Genomic DNA, 21,278 nt, shown 5'->3' with positions numbered 1-21,278 from the left:
AATCCTTCTGCGAACGGTGTTTATTATACAATTCGCAGTCACTCATCTTTCCAATTATCCTGTAGACTTAATGTCATTGACATAGAGCAGGCAGTTGCTTGAATGGATTTGTGATGGCCAATCATTAACAAATAGAAGGAAACACAAAGGTCCCAGTATTGAACTTTGTGGAACTCCAGATATAGGTTGATAAGGTTGAGAAATGAAACCCTCATGTTTTATTGAATACCAATAGCACTTAAACCATTTAAGCAAGTTTCCATGAATGCCGTATGCTGACAACTTAGCCAGAAGAGCATTATGCTGCACAGTCGAAAAGTCTGTGTACACGGCATCAACCTGTTTGCAATTGTCCAGTGCACTAGATATGAAGCGGGAGTACACAGCAAGATCCGTGGCTGTTGAGCATTTCTGGACAAAAACATGCTGGTTAATATTAATTAAACCACTGACTCCACTGTACAATGCTTTGTACACGACTCTTTCTTCTACTTTGGAAATGAGTGACAGAAGAACTACTGGTCTGTAATTGGCAAATAAAGATCTGTCACCTTTCTTGAAGGCTGGAATAACATATCCTTTCTTCCATTCAGACAGGAAATTGCCTGTACAAAGAGACAAGAGGATTAGCGTGGCTAGTGGAGTTGCCAGCTCCTCAACACACTCACATAACACAATTCCTGGAATGTGATCTGGACCACATGACTTCTTCGTATCCATTGACTTCAAGATGTTGCAGACTTCCGATGCCAAAGTTACCACTGATAAGTTAATTTCCCTGAACTGTTTGGTGTGAGAATTACAGGGAACACTGGGTGAATGAAATTTTTTGAGAGAGTCAGCCAAATTATCCAGAATTTCTTTCACTGGGCTAATTTCCTTGTCTTCACTAATCACCGTAGAAGGTAGCTGCCTAGATTTTATTTGTAATTAATAAATTCCCAAAATCTTTGTGGATGTTAGATAGTATCTTCCTCAACAGACACATCACTGAAAGTATCTTCCAAAATCACTGCTAGTCGTTTCTGCATGTTTTCCAGGTTAGGATAAATTTCCTCAGTGATTGGCTTCAGTGAGTGTTGGCTTGAGGAGAGAAGAATTAACAAAAATAGCCTCTGCATGAATGATTTTCCGGTCATCTTCATTCAAGGTATGGATGTGCATAGAAGCAGCATTGAAAGCTGTATCTTGGACTGATTGAAGGTATTCGAAGAGAACTTTCCTGTTGACTACTGATTCCAGCCAAGAGTTCCTCCTAGTTGGAACAAGTTTGAGGGAATAGACCTGCCTTGGAGCCTTCCAGCTGCAGAAAGTGCTGAAAAGAATGCCTCTTCTTTCTTGCATAAAGAAAAATTCCCTTTACTGACACTGCAATCTTATCTAAAGATGGAAGACTGTTTTTGAGAACTACACCAAAACAGCTCTACCTAACTTGTTTGTCATTTCATCAGACAATATTGCAACCTTCTTGCCCTTCAAAGCTACTCTTGTTGCTTTTTTCCTTTGCAGGCATGGGAGGGCAGATATTCTCTTCTTAGAACGCTGCTTCCAGGAAGGCCTCCCCCACTAACCATGTTTTGCTTTACCCTTGCTTTAAATGCTGGATGGTTGACTTTTTTCCAGTGGAATATTTGTGGAAACCATTTCTACCGTGGAGGTTATGAAGTCCACTTTTGCTTCTTTTTAAAGGTGGTAAGGAATGGTAAAGATCCACTATATTATAACAGAGAAGTAAAGAGACTAAGAAGGAGGTGCAGGTTGGAACGAAATAGGTAGAAATGGTTATGGAAGTAAGGAGAAATTGAAGGAACTTACTAGGAAATTGAATCTAGCAAAGAAGTCCGCTAAAGATAACATGATTGTAAGCATAAATTGTTGGTCATACAAATTTTAGTGAAAAATGGAAGGGTATGTATAGGTACTTTAAGGCAGAAATAGGTTCAAAGGAGGACATTCCAGGAATCATTAATGAACAAGGGGAGTGTGTATGCAAGGATCTTCAAAAGGCAGAAGTGTTCAGTCAGCAGTATGTATAGATTTTTGGTTACAAGGATAATGTCCAGATAGGGGATGTGAGTAATACTAAAGAAGTATTAAAATTTACCTATGATAACAATGACATTTACAGTAAGATACAAAAATTGAAAACTAGAAAAGCAGCTGGAATTGATAAGATATACTAAAGGCAGTGGGTTGGGATATAGTACCATATCTGAAATACTTATTTGATTATTATTTGGTTGAAGGAGCTATACCAAATGAATGAGAGTTGCTATAGTAGCCCCTGTGTATAAAGGAAAGGGTGATAGACATAAAGCTGAAAATTACAGGCCAGTTGGTTTGACATGCATTGCATGTAAGCTTTGGGAAAGCATTCTTTCTGATTATATTAGACATGTTTACAAAATTAATAACTGGTTTGACAGAAGGCAGTTTGGGTTTAGGAAAGGTTATTCCACTGAAGCTCAACTTGTAGGATTTCAGCAAGGTATAGCAGATATCCTGGATTCAGGAGGCCAAACGGACTGTATTGCGATTGACCTATCTAAGGCATTTGATAGGGAGATCATAGAAGACTACTGGCAAAAATGAGTGCTATTGGACTAGAAAAAAGAGTGACTGAATGGATGGCTATTAGTGATGGGTTGTTCATGAACAAACTGACTCTTTTGAACGACTCATTGGAGAGAGCTAACTCTCTAATTGAGAATCGACTCTTGTAAGAGCTAGCTCCTTGAGAGCTAGTACAAGCCGACTCTCGTTCATTTCTGGCCAGTACCATGCTTCAGATAATCACGTGACACACAGAATCCGCTTTCGTCCAGCCTCTTCCCGCACTCAGTCAGTGGCTCAGTGCACAGAGTGCAGTGGTTGTGCTTGTGGTGTGTCTGTTAGGTACGTTATTTGTGCCATACTTCTGGCAACTTGATGAAACAATAAAATGAAATAAACAACATGTTATTGAGCAATACTTACCAGTTCACTTCCTGTATGCACCCATAATTTATGAAGGATGTACTGTAGATCCAGTAGGTTTTAAGAGCAAATAAACAACACCAAGTTCAGGTTAACTATCCTCAACTGACCACGAACAACGGTCACTATCGAGAATACTGAATATACCATCCGGCAAGTAGAAACGGCATATTTTTATTGTGTCTGAAATAATTAAATACTCTGACAAATCCCCACCTGTTTCGTAGTTATGAATCAACACATTGCCAAAATCATTCGGTTTTATGGTACAGTGGATACAATGATATACCGTAGTTTTAAATCAAATTAAGGGAAATAGACAAATCAAATCAAAATCAAATCAAAATCTCTTTATTTGCAAATGAGGTGTCTACCTCGGTGGCAAATGGTACACTAAAATACATTATTGTCAAGCACTAAATATTAAATTAACAAGAGAAGAAAATTTTTCCTATAATACAATATTATACAATTTACGCTAACAATCTTTTCTATTAAACACACAGCTCATCCTTAATAAATTTATATTGTTTACAAAATTCTAATTATAATATCTCCTGTACTACTTACAAATATAGTCAACTGATATACAGTATGTGGAATTGCTTCAAATGATACTATAAAACTGGTATAACATTAATATTTACATTGCATTTATTTATTTACTATTTTTTTTTTTTACCCGTTCTGGATCCTAAGTAGCATAACGACCTGCTGCGTCTTAACCAGAGCCCCTTTTGCCACCACTTTTCAGAGTTCCTGAAGGGCCTTCACAGCTACCGTAGCGGTCCCAGGGCCCTCGAAGTCCCCACTGTACTTCACCCCTACAGGCAGTCCCCTACTTTGGCTGTCCAAACTCCTTAGACCAGGGGATGGAATTAATTTATTCACACACATTTTTTTTAATTTACAATAACCTGCACCGGTCGAATGCCCTCTAACACTTCATTTATTTTCTCTGTTGCTGTTTATTCTCTTCTTGAATATCTGTACAGATTTTGGAAAAGGATCAAACACTGCCCCTGGTAAACTGTTCCACTCCTTCACACCCTTCCCAATGAATGAAAATTTACCCCAATCGCTTCTGCTAAAATTCCTTCTAATTTTATATTTGTGGTCAGTCCTGCCGATTATTTTCCAACTGAAGCCTCTCACGGATATCTCCCCATGCTGCTTCTCCTGTATAGGCTCTATATAATCCTGTAAGTCTAGTTTTCTCCCTTCTCTTACTTAAAGTTTCCCACCCAAGTTCTTTTAACATTTCTGATACACTACTCTTTCTCCTGAAATCCCCTGTTACAAATCTTGCTGCTTTCCTCTGCACACTATCTATTTCTTTTATTAGGTATTCTTGGTGAGGATCCCAAACACTGTTTGCATATTCCAATAATGGACGAACCATACTCAAGTAACTTTTTTCTTTTAATTCTTTGTTGCATCCTTTAAGTAGCCTCATTATGACATGTAATGATCTGTATGCTTTCCCAACAATGTCATCAATATGACCCTTCCAGTGCAAATTACTTTCAAATCTCACACCTAAGTATTTGCACTTGCCATCTTTTGGGATAACTACCTCATCCAAAGTATATTCAAATTCAGTTTTAGAGCTCCTGTTTGTAAAAATTGTAACAGTTGATTTGCCTCCATTAACCTTCATATTATTTTCTTCAACCCATTGTTGGATACTTTCAAGGTCCCTTTGTAATTCTGAACAATCCTCAATGTTGTTTATTTCTCTATAAACAATTATGTCATCTGCATGCAATCTTATTTTTGATGTTATATTGTTCCCTAAATCATTTGCGTATATTAAGAAAAGTAACGGACCGATTATACTACCCTGTGCAATTCCCTTCCAAACTTTCTCTTCCTGCGATACATTATTTCCTACTTTGACTTTCTGAACCCTTGAATTTAGAAATGCTTTTATCCAACGTGTAACCCTTACGTCCAATCCTATTCCCTCCAATTTCTTTAATAATATTCCATGTTCCACTCTATCAAAGGCTTTGGAAAGATCTATGGCTATGCAATCTAACTGACCTCCTGAATCCAACTGATCTGATATGTCCTGCTGAAATCCCACCAGTTGTGCCTCACAAGAAAATTTCTTTCTAAATCCATACTGGCTCCTCATGAACCAATTTTTATCATCACATATCCCTCTGATGTACTTTGATATTAAACTCTCCAGAATTTTACAAACTATACTGGTCAGGCTGATTGGTCTGTAGTTCTCTGGTTTCCTTTTATCACCCTTTCCTTTATAAATTGGTATTATTATAGATTCCTTCCATTCCTTTGGTATTACACTATTATTTATGACATAGTCAAAGAGAAATTTTAAATAAGGCACTATGTACCACTCCATTGTCTTTAATACCTCCCCAGTAATTTGATCACTTCCTGCAGCTTTTCCTTGCTGAAGCAGTTGGATTTCTCTGAAAATATCTTCGTTTGTGAATGAGAAGCTTCTTGTTTCCCTCTGTCTCTCTCCCTCTCTATCTTCTGTTTCGGTTTCCAACTCTTGACAATCATCGACTGAATCTCTAAATTCCCTACTAAATAGGTTTGCTTTCTCAGTATCTGTTAAATAGTGTTCACCCCCTTCTCCCACCATTGTAGGAATTTGGACTACTTTTCCTTTTTGATTCCTGATATATGAATACAGCTTTTTCCATTTCCCTTTGTGGTCATTACCCTCTTGAAGTATGCCATTCATATAATTCTCTTTTGCTTCCTTTTTCACTCTATTCAGTTCCCTCATTAGCTGTTTTATAGTTTCTCTACTCTCCCTACCCTCTTTGATTTTCCTGTTTACTATTCTACATTTTCTTTTTAATTTTCTTATTTCCCTTGTATAATAAACATGGTCAGAGGTCATTTTACCCTTCTTAACAGGTACAAATCTCTTCTCTCCTTCCCAAATAATTCCTTTAAATTTAGCCCAAAGTGTATCCACGTTACTCCCTTCACTTATCCAACAACTGAATTGTGATTTAAGGTAAGTCCCAAATTCATCAACTTTAGTTTTTCTGTACAATTTCTTGTCTTGTGTAACCCTCTTATTAAGCCTTTTTGGTACGAGTCCTACATCCATTATTACAGCCTTATGGTCTCCTATTCCTTCAATTACCTCAGTTTTATCAACAATTTCCCATGGTTTAACCAAGAATACATCTAGTAAGTTATTGAGACGAGTCGGTTCTTGTACTACTTGTGTAAATCCTCCCTCCCAAATTAACTTATTTGCCAGTTTCTGTTCATGGGCTTCACTTGCAGCTCCTTTCCATTCAACTTCAGGCAAATTTAGATCTCCCCCAATTATTACCATATCATTATTATTGTTTTTATGAGTATAATCTATTATTTTTTTCAAAGATTTCCATGTCTCTTTCCTCTCTTCCAGGCCTGTATGTTCCTATAATTCCCACCTCCTTCATATTATCACAAACTAATTTTATCCCTAATATTTCATCCCTTTCATCGGTAAACCATTCATGTGAACAGTAAGTTTCCTTCACCAGAATAAACACACCCCCTCCCTTTTTATCTCCTCGGTCTCTACGATAGACTGTGTACCCTTCTGGAAATACTTCTCTATTACCCACCCCTTCTTTCAACCACGATTCCACTCCTATCACCACATCAGTCTCATAAGATTCCATCAATGTACCGAATTTTAATTGTTTATTTACTACACTTTGACAGTTTACCAAGAGCAATCTCAGACCCCCTTCCTCCCTAAAACTTGACTGTTGCAATTGGGTAACTTGAAATTCCTTACTATCCTGGGTTTCTTTTTCTAGTTGACTGAGCCAGCTTGAAGTACAGCTGGCTCTTTCTACTAGTTTTCCTGGTCAGTATTATAACTCAAGGGAGTTGCCTGTTTTACAGTACATATCTTAAGATTAATAAAATCTAGAACAATATTTGCTATCTTTCGTTTACCTGAATTGTTTAGATGGAGGCCATGTTTTGTATAACAGTATCTCTCAAAACTGCTGCATTCAATAACCTGAGTATATCGAAAATGTTTACAAATTTTAACAATATCTGTATTGACCTTGTCCACTTCAATGTTCACACACGAGTCTCTACTCAAATCATGCCTGTGGGGCACGTTCACTACAAAAACGTTAGTGTGGGTCAGCTTCCCTAGTGTATGTTTAAGTTGTGATCTTACATTCTTGGCGTCGTCGCGAGCTACGTCGTTCGTCCCACCGATGATAAGCACTGCATCGCCGCTCCCGAAGTTCCTAGTTGCTGTTTCTACGTTTTCCACAACACTGCTGATAGAAGCTCCTGGATATATTTCTCCGGTTGCTGCTATATTCTCGTCGTTAATCACTCCCGCAATTCCCCTTCCTTGGCTATCACCAAACACAGCTACCTTCGCTGATTTAGGCCTAACTGGGTCTTGAATCTGAATTCTAGGCCTAAATTTTAAACTCGGCACGGCAACGGATCGCGATGATTTGGTTTCACACGCGCGATCACTTTCTTCCAGGATTAAATTATTTAGGGCAGAAAACCTATTTCTAATGTTTATTTCCGGAAATTCAGTTGTAGATTTCTTCTTAGCCGGCCATCCACGAACTACTTGACACCACGTGCTCGAGTTTGTTACTTGTACCGGTATATCACTCGAAGAATGGTCAGTCCCAAATTCTAGCGATCGCAGTCTTTCTTTTAATTCTTGATTTTCAACTTTAAGAGTCTCATTGTCCTTTTTTAGAATGTTTATAATTTCTAATGCACTTTTATATTCCTCATCGACTGTTTTCGGTGCTTCGTCAACGCCGTCCCCAACAACAACATTCCGAACACACTGCTCACAAATCCAGTCAACATTTTCATTAGTTTTTACGTCTCTAGGGCAATTTCCGCACTTATAATGCCACCATCGATCACATGAATCACACAACATTCCATTTTTCACTAATTTTCGACATTTTCCGCACTTTTCGTCACATTTTACGGTTAATTTACTCGGAGAATAAAACACTACGTCGTCATTACCGGGCGCCATTTTGAAAAAAAATGCTAATTTTGGCTTAAAAATAATGGGCTAAATAAGTTTAAGTATATTTTCAAATAATTATTTATTAATGTGTAGTCGTATGAGGAGTCCGACTCCTTAGCTGGATTGTCAGCATTGAGGCCTTCGGTGCAGAGGGTCCCGGATTCGATTCTTGGCTAAGTCGGGGATTTTTATCTCTTCTGATTAATTCTTCTGGCTCGGGAGTTTGTGTTTGTCCCAACACTCTCCTCTTCTTATTCAGATAACACACCACACTACCAACCACCACAGAAACACGCATTATTGATTACACCCCTCCGCATAAGGTTAGTGTCAGGAAGGGCATCCGGCCGTAAAACAGCCGGCCGGGCTGCTGAGTGGTTCAGACGGTTGAGGCGCTGGCCTTCTGACCCTAACTTGGCAGGTTCGATCCTAGCTCAGTCCGGTGGTATTTGAAGGTGCTCAAGTACGTCAGCCTCGTGTCAGTAGATTTACTGGCATGTAAAAAAACTCCTGCGGGGCTAAATTCCGACACCTCGGTGTCTCCAAAAACCGTGAAAGTAGTTAGTGGGACGTAAAGCCAATAACATTATTATTTATTATAAAACAGGACCAAATCCACATGTGCGAAAGAGTTCGCACCCGCGACCCTACAAGTGTGGGAAAAGCAGTAGAAGAAGAAGTAGTGTAATCGTGTAAGGAGTGCTAATATATCGAACATATATGTCTCCTATGGTGTAATATTTCTTGAAAAAGATAAATAGAAGAGAGTGTGTCATACTGTATGCGATAAAAGGAAAAAATACTGTGCGTACCCTACTAAGAGATGTTACACATGGTGATATGTACATTTGTGCTGATAGTATTTTCCATTATTTTCGTTATAAAGATCGCATTTAATCAGTTATGTCTCCTACGCTGCATTATTGAATTAAAGAATCTGTTCCAACGCGAGTGAGAAACTTTCTGTAGCTCCAGTCGAAAGAGGATATTATGAAGACATGTGTTGAGTCAAATGTAAACTACGTGAACAGAACTAGATATATAATCGTCTATGCTCATCGTGTAGACTGCCGGGATCGAACGGAAGTAATGCCAGTATCTCGACCATACGTCCCATACGGTGCATTCAGTCTTGAAAGACATCATTTTAAGAAGAATGGAACTTAGGCAAAGTAATATTAGATGTCATCCATTAATACTGTATATTTGTGATACATTTCTTCGTTACTGTATATAAAGCGTTATCGTTAGATTAATTGCCAGTGTTGCCAGGAGTGCATATTTTAATTGTTCATTTGTTTTATTTCAAGAGTAGCGTTCAAAACTGGACATTGTGTTGCCATCTGTTGTGGGAAATGTAAACTATTTGCGCTATCTCTTTCATTCCCGGAAGTCATAAAGAGCCGTCTGCCCTAAACCGGATGAACGAACGAACGAACCTAGAGGCAGAGAGTGGTCTCTGACTTCCTCGGCTCGCTCCAACCTTCCTGCTCTCAAAAGTCGACTCTTTTGAATGGCTCTCAGTTAGGAGTGGCAGCAAATGAGCTAGCTCACTCAAAAGAGCTAGTTCGACCCATCACTAGTGGCTATGTTTCTAGAAAATAGAACTCAGAGAATTAGAGTAGGCGAAGCTTTATCTGACCCTGTAATAATTAAGAGGGGAATTCCTCAAGGCATTGTTATTGGACCTTTATGTTTTCTTATATATATATCAATGATATGTGTAAAGAAGTGGAATCAGAGATAAGGCTGTTTGCAGATGATGTTATTTTGTACAGAGTAATAAATAAGTTACAAGATTGTGAGTGGCTGCAGGGTGACCTCGATAGTGTTGTGAGATGGACAGTGGGCAATGGTATGATGATAAACGGGGTTAAAAGTCAGGTTGTGAGTCTCACAAATAGGAAAAGTCCTCTCAGTTTTAATTACTGTGTTGATGGGGTGAAAATTCCTTTTGGGGATCATTGTAAGTACCTAGGTATTAATATAAGAAAAAACCTTCATTGGGCGTAATCACATAAATATGATTGTTAATAAAGGGTACAGATCTTTGCACATGGTTGTGAGGGTATTTAGGGGTTGTAGTAAGGATGTAAAGGAGAGGGCATATGTCTCTGGTAAGACCCCAACTAAAGTATGGTTCCAGTGCAAGGGACCCTCACCAGGATTACTTGATTCAAGAACCGGAAAAAATCCAAAGAAAAGCAGCTCGATTTGTTCTGGGTGATTTCCGACAAAAGAGTGTTAAAAAATGTTGCAAAGTTTGGGCTGGGAAGACTTAGGAGAAAGGAGACGAGCTGTTTGATTAAGTGGTATGTTCCGAGCTGTCAGTAGAGAGATGGCGTGGGAGGACATCAGTAGACGAATAAGTTTTAGTGGTGTCTTTAAAAGTAGGAAAGATCAATATATGAAGATAAAGTTGGAATTCAAGAGGACAAATTGGGGCAAATATTCGTTTATAGGAAGGGGAGTTAGGGATTGAAATAACTTACCAAGGGAAATATTCAATAATTTTCCTTTGCGATCATTTAAGAAAAGGCTAGGAAAACAACAGATAGGGAATCTGCTACCTGGGCGACTGCCCTAAATGCAGATCAGTAGTGATTGATTGATTGATTGATTGATTGATTGATTGATTGGCTTCTTTCAATATCAGTCCATCACTTACACTACTTCTCTAAGCTCAGTCATTTTCAGTCTTGACAAGCGACCTACTATATTAAACTGGAGAATCTTCAGTTCCTTGCTGGGTATCTTTGTCGTAAGAGGAGCATATCTTACCCTTGAAAGATCCACTTGAATTTTTCATCTGGAGTTTTCTTTGGGATGCCATATCTTCACTGTTATTCACATGGCATCACCCAGGAGGCATTTGTATCTTGAGAAATGCTACAGATGCAACCAATGGTATCCCAGTCATTTAGAAATACAGTAAAATCTCTTTAAGACGTGTCTGCAGAGGACAAGGAAAGAGAATGTGTTAAGCGAGAAAACGTACTATTGAATACATGAGTATAAACTAACTAACAGGGATGTACAAACATGTATTTTTCGTTGTGATTGTACCAGAAAATGTCCGTACATTATGGCTAGCTTTAGGAGCATAACATATGTTTGCAGGGCGTGTACGGTAGACTGTTTGGAGTGGGTACAGAGGGAGGGAGGTTATCAGTTCAGTAATTCATACTATTTTCAAATTTCTGAGTTTAATTCTTAAGTTCAATGTCGTATCACCTTTTACAAGTGCTGCTGCTCTGGGGTGGGGTCTTCTTTGATGACCGCCAGTGATGTTGTCCCCATATAACCATGTCATCGGGCTGCCCTCACCAGAGATCTCATAATCGGCGCCATGGAACCATGTCCCAGGTTGTAATTTGTTGTAGTATCATTATTTTAGGAGTTATAAGATACGGCAGGATATCAAGTGATGTGGGTGACATGTTTCAACCTTGACCGGCTAGTGGTGAGGTCTACGTCATCTGCTCCATATCGTCTGAGGCAGAGCTGATACATATCCACATGCTGAAATACTTCGTAACTTTTAATTACATTTTCTAAACCTGTGTTTTGGGTACAGCATGTACACATACAGTGAAAGAAAGAGGCTTGTACAATTTTTAAAGATGAGATGAGAGTATTAAAAGGCATGAAAAAGATGAGAGAACAAATATGGAAACCTTTTCCAGTGGAGCTTAATAAATAACAACAGTGTATCCCCTGCCTGTTGTAAGAGGCGACTAAGAGTGGTGACGAAGGACTGAGAGACTACTTGTAATTAGTATCATCATGTAGGGAACACCATGGGTCGCTTTTACTTGCGTGTAGTATCACCATGTTAGGTACAAAATAGGTTTGTGAATAGTAGAGACAGTGTGTGGCTCAGGATGCATTTTACAGTACCTGTGCTTAGTACCCACTATGTGAGGAACACCACGGGATAGTGCGGGACCGTGTGGTTAGTCCACTTATGTGAGGAACGCCATAGGTTTGCATTGCCTGTAAATAGCGCGGTAATGTGCGAAACACCATAGGTCTGTGTTACATTTGCACGTTACATTACCTGTGAATAATACCATAATGTGTGGAGTACCACGTGTCTACGCTACTTTTGATTAGTACTGCAACATGACAAATAGCATGGTTCTACTTTCCTAGCGATAAGTACCATTATGAGGGGCCGATGACCTGGATTTTGTACCCCTTTAGACATGAAGCATCCTCGATTCAGGATTGTGCTTTAGTAGCAGTCCCTTGGTCAGTAATACTATTATTTAACACTAGTTTCTGGGTATGTGGGGCATTGCGGGTCAGATCCACTGATTGTTTTAACTTCATATCCATCCATTCATTCTTCGTCCTCACGTTTTCGAATTCTGGTCAGTGGAGGATTATGGATTTTTAAATTGTCATAACAATTTGTCTCATTTCGTACCGTTAGGGGCCAATCACGTAGATGTTAGGCCCCTTTAAACAACAAGCATCATCATCATCATCATCATCATCTTTTAAAAACAAATGTTAGCTAAAGCCTTATATTTTGGATGAGTGGATTATTAAACATTGTTTTCTGGTCACACTCTTCGACTATGAATTACTTTGAGGTTAAACTTGGCCATGTGCGAGAGACTGATTGACTGCCATCCTGAATGCAACAACACTTAAATCGATCAACACGAGTCGAAACTCGAAGGTGCAAGTTTCAAACCACCCGTCCCTTCTGAAAGGTTGCGGATGCCTGTCCACTTTCTGGATTTTAATTTTGTCTTCATTAGCAAGCTATTGCACGACTTTTTCAGTATCCATAACTGGCCTACTGCAAAACAAATACACACCACTGTAGTCAACTACACACGATTGTTCCTTATCCATAGGCAGGCTATCACGCGACAAATATTCGCCACCCTTCGCTGATAGAGATGTTGATTCCCATAGGTAACCTATTTGTTCTGAATGAGTAATATAGCTGGTCCTTATTGGACATTATAAATTTTCCAGCTCACTCATTCTTGGTTGCAGTGTTCCACCCCAGTGTGCTAAGTTGGGCTCATCAGTTGGTAAATAGCACACCTACCAAGACGTATAGTTAGTACATACCGTGGAGGCCACTGGGTATCCTACATGGAGCCACTGGCAGTGCCAATGCATTATGAAAGACTTTGTCTCATTTTCAAAAACTGAGTTGTGCCTGGCCATCACATGATATAGATGTTCATTCCCATAGGAAACCTGAAATATTTGTCCCGAATGAATAACTTTATAATACCAATATAGTTGGTCCGTTATTAGACTGGCTCCTCCCATGACTAACAGACCCCGAGCTGCTCCAGACCCATAGGTCGGGCGGTACTACGTCTACTAGGAACAGCACGGGCATTATCCCTCTGTGCTTTTATTGTTGAAGTGAACAGAGGCAGTACGAAATGTGCAAGAATAATAATGATCGTAACAAACAGCAATAATATATACAATGATCAAGAAACATACAAAATACCCTGATTAAAAGATACACAAATGCAAAGTAAACAATATTTATGGAACAGTTATATATACAAGAAAGAAATTTGAGAAGGCTATAGTTTCATAGAGTCCGGGAGACCGGTGAGTGATCTGCGGTAAGGCTCCAGGCGAGTTTGTCAGAGCCGGCGTCTACAGGAAGAGGTCCGTAGTCCGGCTCGTGAACTGGTGTTCACTTCTTCGAGTTGCCCCGCGTCCGCGTTCTCGCCCTCGCTGAGCTGGAGGTGCCACGCAAGAGACCGCTGCCGAGCGAGGGGCCGGCTGATACTGAAAACCCTCGGGCAGAATAACAACACTGTAGCCCGTGGCCCAGTTGACTTGAACCGCCACCCATCCCTGGGACATGGCTAGGTACAACAGATTGGCTCTGTTGAAGAAGTACTTGCTGGTTTCTTCATCCAAGTTCGGGCAGTTGCTGAGCCCCCAGAGAGTGGTGGCAGCGTTGTGGTGGTCTCAACCCTGGGGAGTGAGAGCCACCAAATTTTTCAAGGCCTTGCGCTGTCTGCAAGAACTTGGCGTCCGAGGGTTGGGAAGTCCCTTGTCATATGTCGCTGGAACCAACTTCCACCAATCGTCCTCCTCGGTTTCGGATGGCGCCTGGTCCGTCTCTCCCTGTTCTCCGTCGCTGCCGAAAGAATTATCTAGGTGTTGTTCGATGTTCCGCTGGTTCACGAGTAACTTGCTCTGCGTTAACTAACACTTCCACATTGGCTTTGGTCATACCGAGTTTAGGATCAATACTAGAAAAGTCACACAAGTATAAGTTATTGAAACTTTGAGTTCCCCTTGAGAAGGTGCTCACCGGGGTGATGACTGTAGCACGATCTTGAGTTGCTGCGGGAGGTGCTGAAGACTCTGAAGACTTGGAGCTGTGTGTAGATCTCGGTGTTACAGTCTGCTTAGCCGTGTATGTGTCGCTGTTACGGATCTTCTGCGGCATACTCCGATGCCCGACTCTGGTGAAAAACTGGCAGGGGTTACATCCTCAGATCCCGCTTCACAGTGACGTGTTATTGCTGGCTCCTCCCGTGATGATAACAGACCCACCTAACTCATTCCTGGTTGGCAGTGTTTTGCCCGAGTGTGCTAAGTTGGGCTCATCAGTTGGTAATGCTGTATCACTCAACAAAATTAATTTATAACTTCTGAATGGAATGCAAAATATAAGCACAAAGAGGCTTGCTGGGTTATTCAGCAATGTAACTTAAAAGCTTTTCAATCTGTCGAACACAAATAGTGTGTTATTTTACAGGTATGTTACAGTGTAATATTTATATTGAACTTGTGTGTTTGACAAACTGAAAAGCTTTCAAGGTAATTTTAACTGAGTCAACACCGGAAAGTATGGCTTTCTTCTTAACAAATATTCGGCAATATCACTGAAAACCAGCAAGCAAAATTGAACTATCCTGATACTGACGGCTTGCTTCCTGAAGGTGTAATTTACCCCGTAAAGTTCAGGAATTCAGTGCATTTTCGTGCAACTTTCCCCTAACCTGCCTCATGTGGTAGGGGCTTTATCTGTGTTGGAAATCACATTCCTTTCACAGGGGATGACAAAGAACATTTTCAGGGCTAGAGAAAATTTGATCTACTAAGCTGTTATAGTGAAAAATGTTGACATGGTAAGTGAGGTACTTTTATATAGATTTATATTGTACTGAGCAAGAAAACATCTTAATGAGGAATACGCCAACAAAGTTCCACTGTATATATTCACCAAAAGTAGGGTCTTTATTCGTAAAATTTTAAAACACACTCTCTCTCTCTCTCTCTCGCTAATCATTCTGTTGTAAGTTACATATTTTTTTTTAGATACCTACGGTTTTTAACACTCATGAAAAAAATATTTTTGCCCTAAACCTTTCATGCACCTCACTATTTTATCCATGTGGCATTGCAGTTTTTTAACCTATGGATATGTAAATCTGCTAGCTAGCAGGTTATGAGAGTATTGTAGCTGTCATATGCTTGATTGAAGCTTCTTTCTATGAACTGCTAATGTTTTATGTACTTCTCATTGCAGAGACTGGTCAGAAAGCTCTGGACATGGCTGGGTCAGAAGTAAGGGCCATGTCACGATCATAACAGGCTTGCAACAATTCATGGACCTCCTTTCCTGTCAAGACTAAGAGGAAAGATACTTGTATCATGCTTTTATACATACATTAAATGCCTATATTTTCTGTTTGATATTATTAAAATAGATCCTCATGCCATACTCTATTTTTCAGTTATGTTTTTACCCTATTTTAAGATTGATAACTAGTCTTCCTCTTTTTCAAGGAATTCCCGTTGTCTTTCTATTATAATAACTGTCTGTCAATGAAGCATGATAACTAGATGACCTGTACAAAACACAGTTCTAGAGGTGTCAACTATTACAGATTATCCGTAATTGTTACGGATTTCACCTCATGATTACGGCATTATGGTCAAAGGGGATATTATAATATTATTACGGAAAAGCGACAATATCACGAAAATATTTCTACGGGGCAGAAGGAAAGTAGGAAAAATGAATCCTTTCCAACATTATTGCTCAACCCTCCTCATTTCAGCGCTTGTGAGTTGGCAACGATACTTCGATCGTCACTTCCTTTTGCTACCTGTGAGCGTTGAAAATTAATTGTGAATGAAAGAACCCTTCTCCATTATAAAACCTTAGTTAATATTGTATTTGCAGTATTGAGTGTCTGTGGGAGAGTTACTGTCAGGTAAAGAGTTTTCAGTGTTGATAGGAAATCGTAGGGAATTGGGGTCTACGTAGATCACATCTACACTGGAAACTCTTCAAGTTCAGAAGGCGAAAATTAAATTCCATCTTAGGGGGAAGAATGCATCAAGAAAATCCACACTGCTGCTGAGTGGGAAATAAGCTACAAAGACTGTTTTATGACAGAACTAACTGGTAATGTGCAAATTTTGTTGTATAATATGAAATACTTCAGATTGCTGTCTGGCAAAGGGGATGTCATTATCAAGAAGGAGGAGATAATTCGAACTTAACTCGATGCTTCAGGGAGAGGGGGGACATTACTGTAAACCCACTTCAAAAGTCGGCACTTATTCAATTCTCACCTGCTTTCCTACAGAGCTTCCATAATGATCATGGGACCCATCTATCAACTTGCAGTGTGCGTGTACCAACTTCTGTTCAGTCTTCCTTAAATTAGTAATATAGTTACTTAATATTTTATGTGACCTATTTTGAAAAGATATGAATTAATGAATACATTTATTCTTTGTTCTACATTTTAGTAAAGTCATTCACAAACCTGAAATTATATCGAACTTGAAAATTCAATTTCTCTTCGGGCTTACTGCTGAACTGATGTTGTAGAATCAATTAGAAGACGACAGCACTTTAAATAGTTTGTGCTGGTTCTGTTAACATTTGTTAATTAATACTTCTCTCATCAGATAAAGGACTACTCTTACAACACTGTGAACTAGGAATACTTTCCCAGGTGACTTAAGATAAAATTACTGCTTAATTCACTTCAAATAACTCTAAAAGCCAATGATGGCATCACCAAAACCAAACAGATTGAGTATAAGTAATGGAAATAGGGCAAACAAGTGTATATGAATACATTGTCAAAAAAGATAAAAAGCTGGAAGAACAATAAGTACACACACCACTGATGGAGCGATTGAATTATGGATACCTGGCTAGTGGAATGGAGCAGCAGCAGCGTGTACACCTGCGCACACAATATACACACTTTATTTTTCACCTTGATGACGTCAGCAATGTAGTGTGGCATGGATTCCACAAGTCACTGGAAGCGTTGGGGAGCCATACTGATTCATGACCATTGCATGTCCTCCCATAATACATGGATATTGGTCGAGGCAGTAACCAGGGGGAGCACATCCCTCTCGGTAGCTTGCTAGATATGCTCAGTGGGATAAAGGTCAGGTGACGGATCATCAAATTCATGTACAGTGTTTTTAACATGACACTTTTTTAATAGATATTTTTAAGAATTCTTAAAAAGGGTCAACTATTTTTATGTGCATTGGTTTTAACATGACATTCCATTTTTTCAAGAGACATTAATTATAAGGATACTCATGAAGGTTCAAATGCTTGAATGTATGTCTTTTAGTTTATTCTACCATCAATTATTTGTCAGCTAATGATGGCTTGAAACAAGCAGAAATATGTACTGACCAATTGTAACTTGTCACGATTAAAACAAGTATTGATTAGGTTGATTGTAAATAACAAAGTTTTATGTAACTAATAACTAGAGCCCGGATTTTTATGTAATACCAGAGTAAATATCTGTGAAATTTCTAATATTCATAAAATACCCTGCCTGACCAAAAATTGAAGCACCTGGAATGGGGGGAGGAAACGAAATGAAACTTCATATGTTGAGAGGGTATGTGATGCTATTTCAGTGATTACAAAATTGAGAAAAATTTGCAAAGAACCTGGCAGTACGAGCCCACTTACCAGTACGACAAAGCACCCTCTCTGTCCTGGACGTATGCACTAATTTGGTAGGGAAGGGTGTCGTAAGCCATTGTATCCTCTCCTGTGGCAAGCTGGCTCACACTTGTTGTGACTGGTCCTTGATATCCTGGATACTGACACTGGAACAGAGTTGACGCCCATATTGGTCCCACACGTGTTCTATCGTGGACAGATCTAGGAATCTTGCGGGCCACAGGAGTACCTTAACATCACGTAGACAGTTCATAGAGACGTGCTGTGTGTGAACGAGCATTGTCCTGTTGAAAAGTGGCACCATGATACTATTGCATAGGGACGTAGGATGTCCGTGACGTACTGTTGTGCCATCAGAGTTCCCTCAATCACTACCAGCTGTGACCTGAAGTCATGCCCAATGGCTCCCCACACCATGTCGCTAGTAATCGGATAATCAAATACAAAATAATCGCTTATTTGATTATTTCATTTTATTCAGTTATTTATTCCATTAGATTAAATTGTGGTTACTTTTACAATAATAAATGTTTATATTATTTTAAAAGTTTATAACCTGTTATATTTCTTGGTCATTCGATTATTTTTTTGATTGTTCATTCAAAACTCCATTTGAATGAATAAGGCATTTGAATAGTGAATGCTTTCGAAATAATAAAATGAAAAGTAATCTAAATGCTGTCATCAGTCTCATCACAGGGAAATTAAAAGTACCCATCTCCATTCCCTTACAAGAAGTGTGTGGGGTGGAGAGGTTCGGTCTCTGATAAGCCTTCCGAAAATAATACGAACTCATACTCCAGATGTATGAATGAGTCATGCCAGCCATGCACTCAGATGCCATTATTTAAAATGAATAGATTAACATATTGTGGGTGGTGGAGGTGTGATTATTGTTTTAAGAGGAAGTACAACTTGGAAATCATCCTCTATGTATAATGCATCAAGTGATTACACAAAGCGCAATGCTAGTGTTGACTTCTTGGCTCACCAAATTTATCAAGTCATAAATTAAAATGCTCCAGAATTTTTTCTAAATTCAGAAGTTGCTATCTTCGAAATTCTGTCACTAAGTTACTTCAAAACGACTCCAGATCGCTAGAGGTGGCAATGTTGATGATGTTGATATGTGGTAGTGGTTCTTTCTTCAGCCAAGAAAATGGGTAAATGGACAATACAAATCAATATGGATTGAAAACAAGAAAGGAAAATATAGTAGTGTTGATTACTGTTTTAAGAGGAAGTACAACTGGGCACCATACTCTATTAATACTAATAAGAGGGAAAAAATGGAAGGTGTCCGACTCTTGGAAAAATGAAGTATCACTCAAAGAAAGCAAGGGGCACAAAGGGTGTGAAAATGAAAGACTGCCTTGGCCTTGTAAATCTAATAGAGTTGGGGTCAGAAAATACAGGAGTTGACTAAGGAAGGTCAATTATGATACGTGGAAGTAAGGGGCCTGGCTGAAATGAATGGATGCAATGCCTGGATTCACCTAAGGGCCCCGAGGTCGCCAATCCATGCTCAGTTGCTCCCTCGCTCTCTCAATCAATAAATCACCACTGATATGCATTTAGGGCAGATGCCTAGGTGGCAAATTGCCTATAAATTGTTACCTCTTTTCTTAAATAATTTAAGAACCTAGGGCCACCTCTTACGACACGGAGGGGATACCGAGGATGTTATTCTACCGCCCCAACCTAAAGGGGAAAATAATGGTTGTGAATGAGACAGAGCTTTATTATTACTAATAGTCTGTTTATTAAAAGAGTTGACTAAAAACAGCTTTGGCAAAATCCGTCCGTCCGTTCTTACTGGGCCGATTTGCTTCATTTTTATTTTATTCTCTCCGGAATTACTTGCCGATGAATCGAGACATTGATAGGTCTCCAAGTTCTGCCAACTGTGAGCAATCATATAATCAAATCATTAAATGATCACTCCAATAATTGCGGGTGAAGGCTTAGCGTAACCCGCAGTACATTCCGTACTTAGCAGGTTGTTAAGCGACTAACACTTCCATTAACATTCTGATGTATGGGATCTTCATCCTTAGTAATGTCATTGCATGCAGTCATTGTTCGATTTGGAGCTGGGAATGGAGCAGTTGCTCATATGATTGCAATTGGTAATGCGAGTGCAGCGCTCCATCCGGTATTCTCCTGTAGCAAACTGTTGCTTAGAAACCAGTCGGTGTTTCGGAGGGCGAGCGGAGGACAAAGAAACGGTACTGAATGTGTGCTCACATGCAGTTTCAGTAGTGGTGTGCAACGGATGTGCTAGCGACGTAGTAAATACTGCTTTATAAGTATGAAGAAGGTGAATATATGAAATATATCCATTCTCATTTATCGTTAGTGTTTATTACTTACTTGACTTACTTGAATTATTTCCTGTTGCTCCCTCTGGAGCATAGGGCCTTTGCAAAATTTCTCCACACAGTACGGTTCCTGGCCATTCTCTTCACTTCGCTCCAGATCTTGTCAACCTCTGCGATTTCCTTTTCGATCGTCCTCTTCCAGGTCTTCTTTGGCCGACCACGCTTTCTGGTGCCTTGAGGGTTCCAGTCCAACACCGCCTTCTCAACATCTCCATCCGGCTTCCTTAATGTGTGGCCGATCCAGCGCCATTTCCTCCTCCTTGATCTGGATGTCAATCGGCTGCTGATTGGTCATGGTCCAAAGATCTTCATTAGAGATTATGTCTGGTCACCTCACATTTGTTATGCGACGCAGACATCTATTTATGAACACCTGTAGCTGGTTATTGATCTATTTTGTAACTTCCCATGTTTCACAGCCGTATAGAAGAGTCGACTTTACATTGTTGTTGAAGAGGCGAAGCTTAGTCTTCCTGGAAATGTTTCTATTCCACACGATATAGAGCTGGACAAACGCACCATTTGCCTTCCGGATACAGCTTTGAACATCTTCCTCTGCTCCCCCATCCGTTGTAACTATACTTCCAAGGTAGAGGAAGGATTCAGCTCGCTCGATTTCCTTTCCATTTACTGTCAAGCTGGTCATGACATCCGAATTAATCCTCAATCAATCAATCAGTCAATACTGATCTGCATTTAGGGCAGTCGCCCAGGTGGCAGATTCCCTATCTGTTGTTGTCCTAGCCTTTTCCTAAATGATTTCAAAGAAATTGGAAATTTATTGAACGTCTCCCTTGGTAAGTTATTCCAATCCCTAACTCCCCTTCCTATAAATGAATATTTGCCCCAATTTGTTCTCTTGAATTCTAACTTTATCTTCATATTGTGATCTTTCCTACTTTTATAAACGCCATTC

The 21,278-nt window shown here is 39.5% G+C and overlaps 1 protein-coding gene across 2 annotated transcripts in view; it reads left to right on the top strand.

The window, feature by feature from the left end:
* The window catches only part of LOC136876418 (protein LZIC), a 195,782-nt gene extending 180,037 nt beyond the window's left edge, over positions 1 to 15,745 (top strand). For both annotated transcript variants that reach the window (XM_067150377.2, XM_067150378.2), the window contains exon 5: positions 15,546 to 15,745. In XM_067150377.2, the coding sequence (XP_067006478.1) occupies positions 15,546 to 15,607 (62 nt within the window). In that variant the 3' untranslated portion in view covers positions 15,608 to 15,745. The remainder of the gene's footprint in view (positions 1 to 15,545) is intronic.
* Positions 15,746 to 21,278: the final 5,533 nt, after the last annotated feature.

This window comes from Anabrus simplex, chromosome 6, assembly GCF_040414725.1.
Source record: "Anabrus simplex isolate iqAnaSimp1 chromosome 6, ASM4041472v1, whole genome shotgun sequence".
In the NCBI taxonomy this organism is placed as follows: domain Eukaryota; kingdom Metazoa; phylum Arthropoda; class Insecta; order Orthoptera; family Tettigoniidae; genus Anabrus; species Anabrus simplex.
Note: the sequence above shows the minus strand (reverse complement) of the source record. Positions and strands in the feature narration are given on the sequence as shown.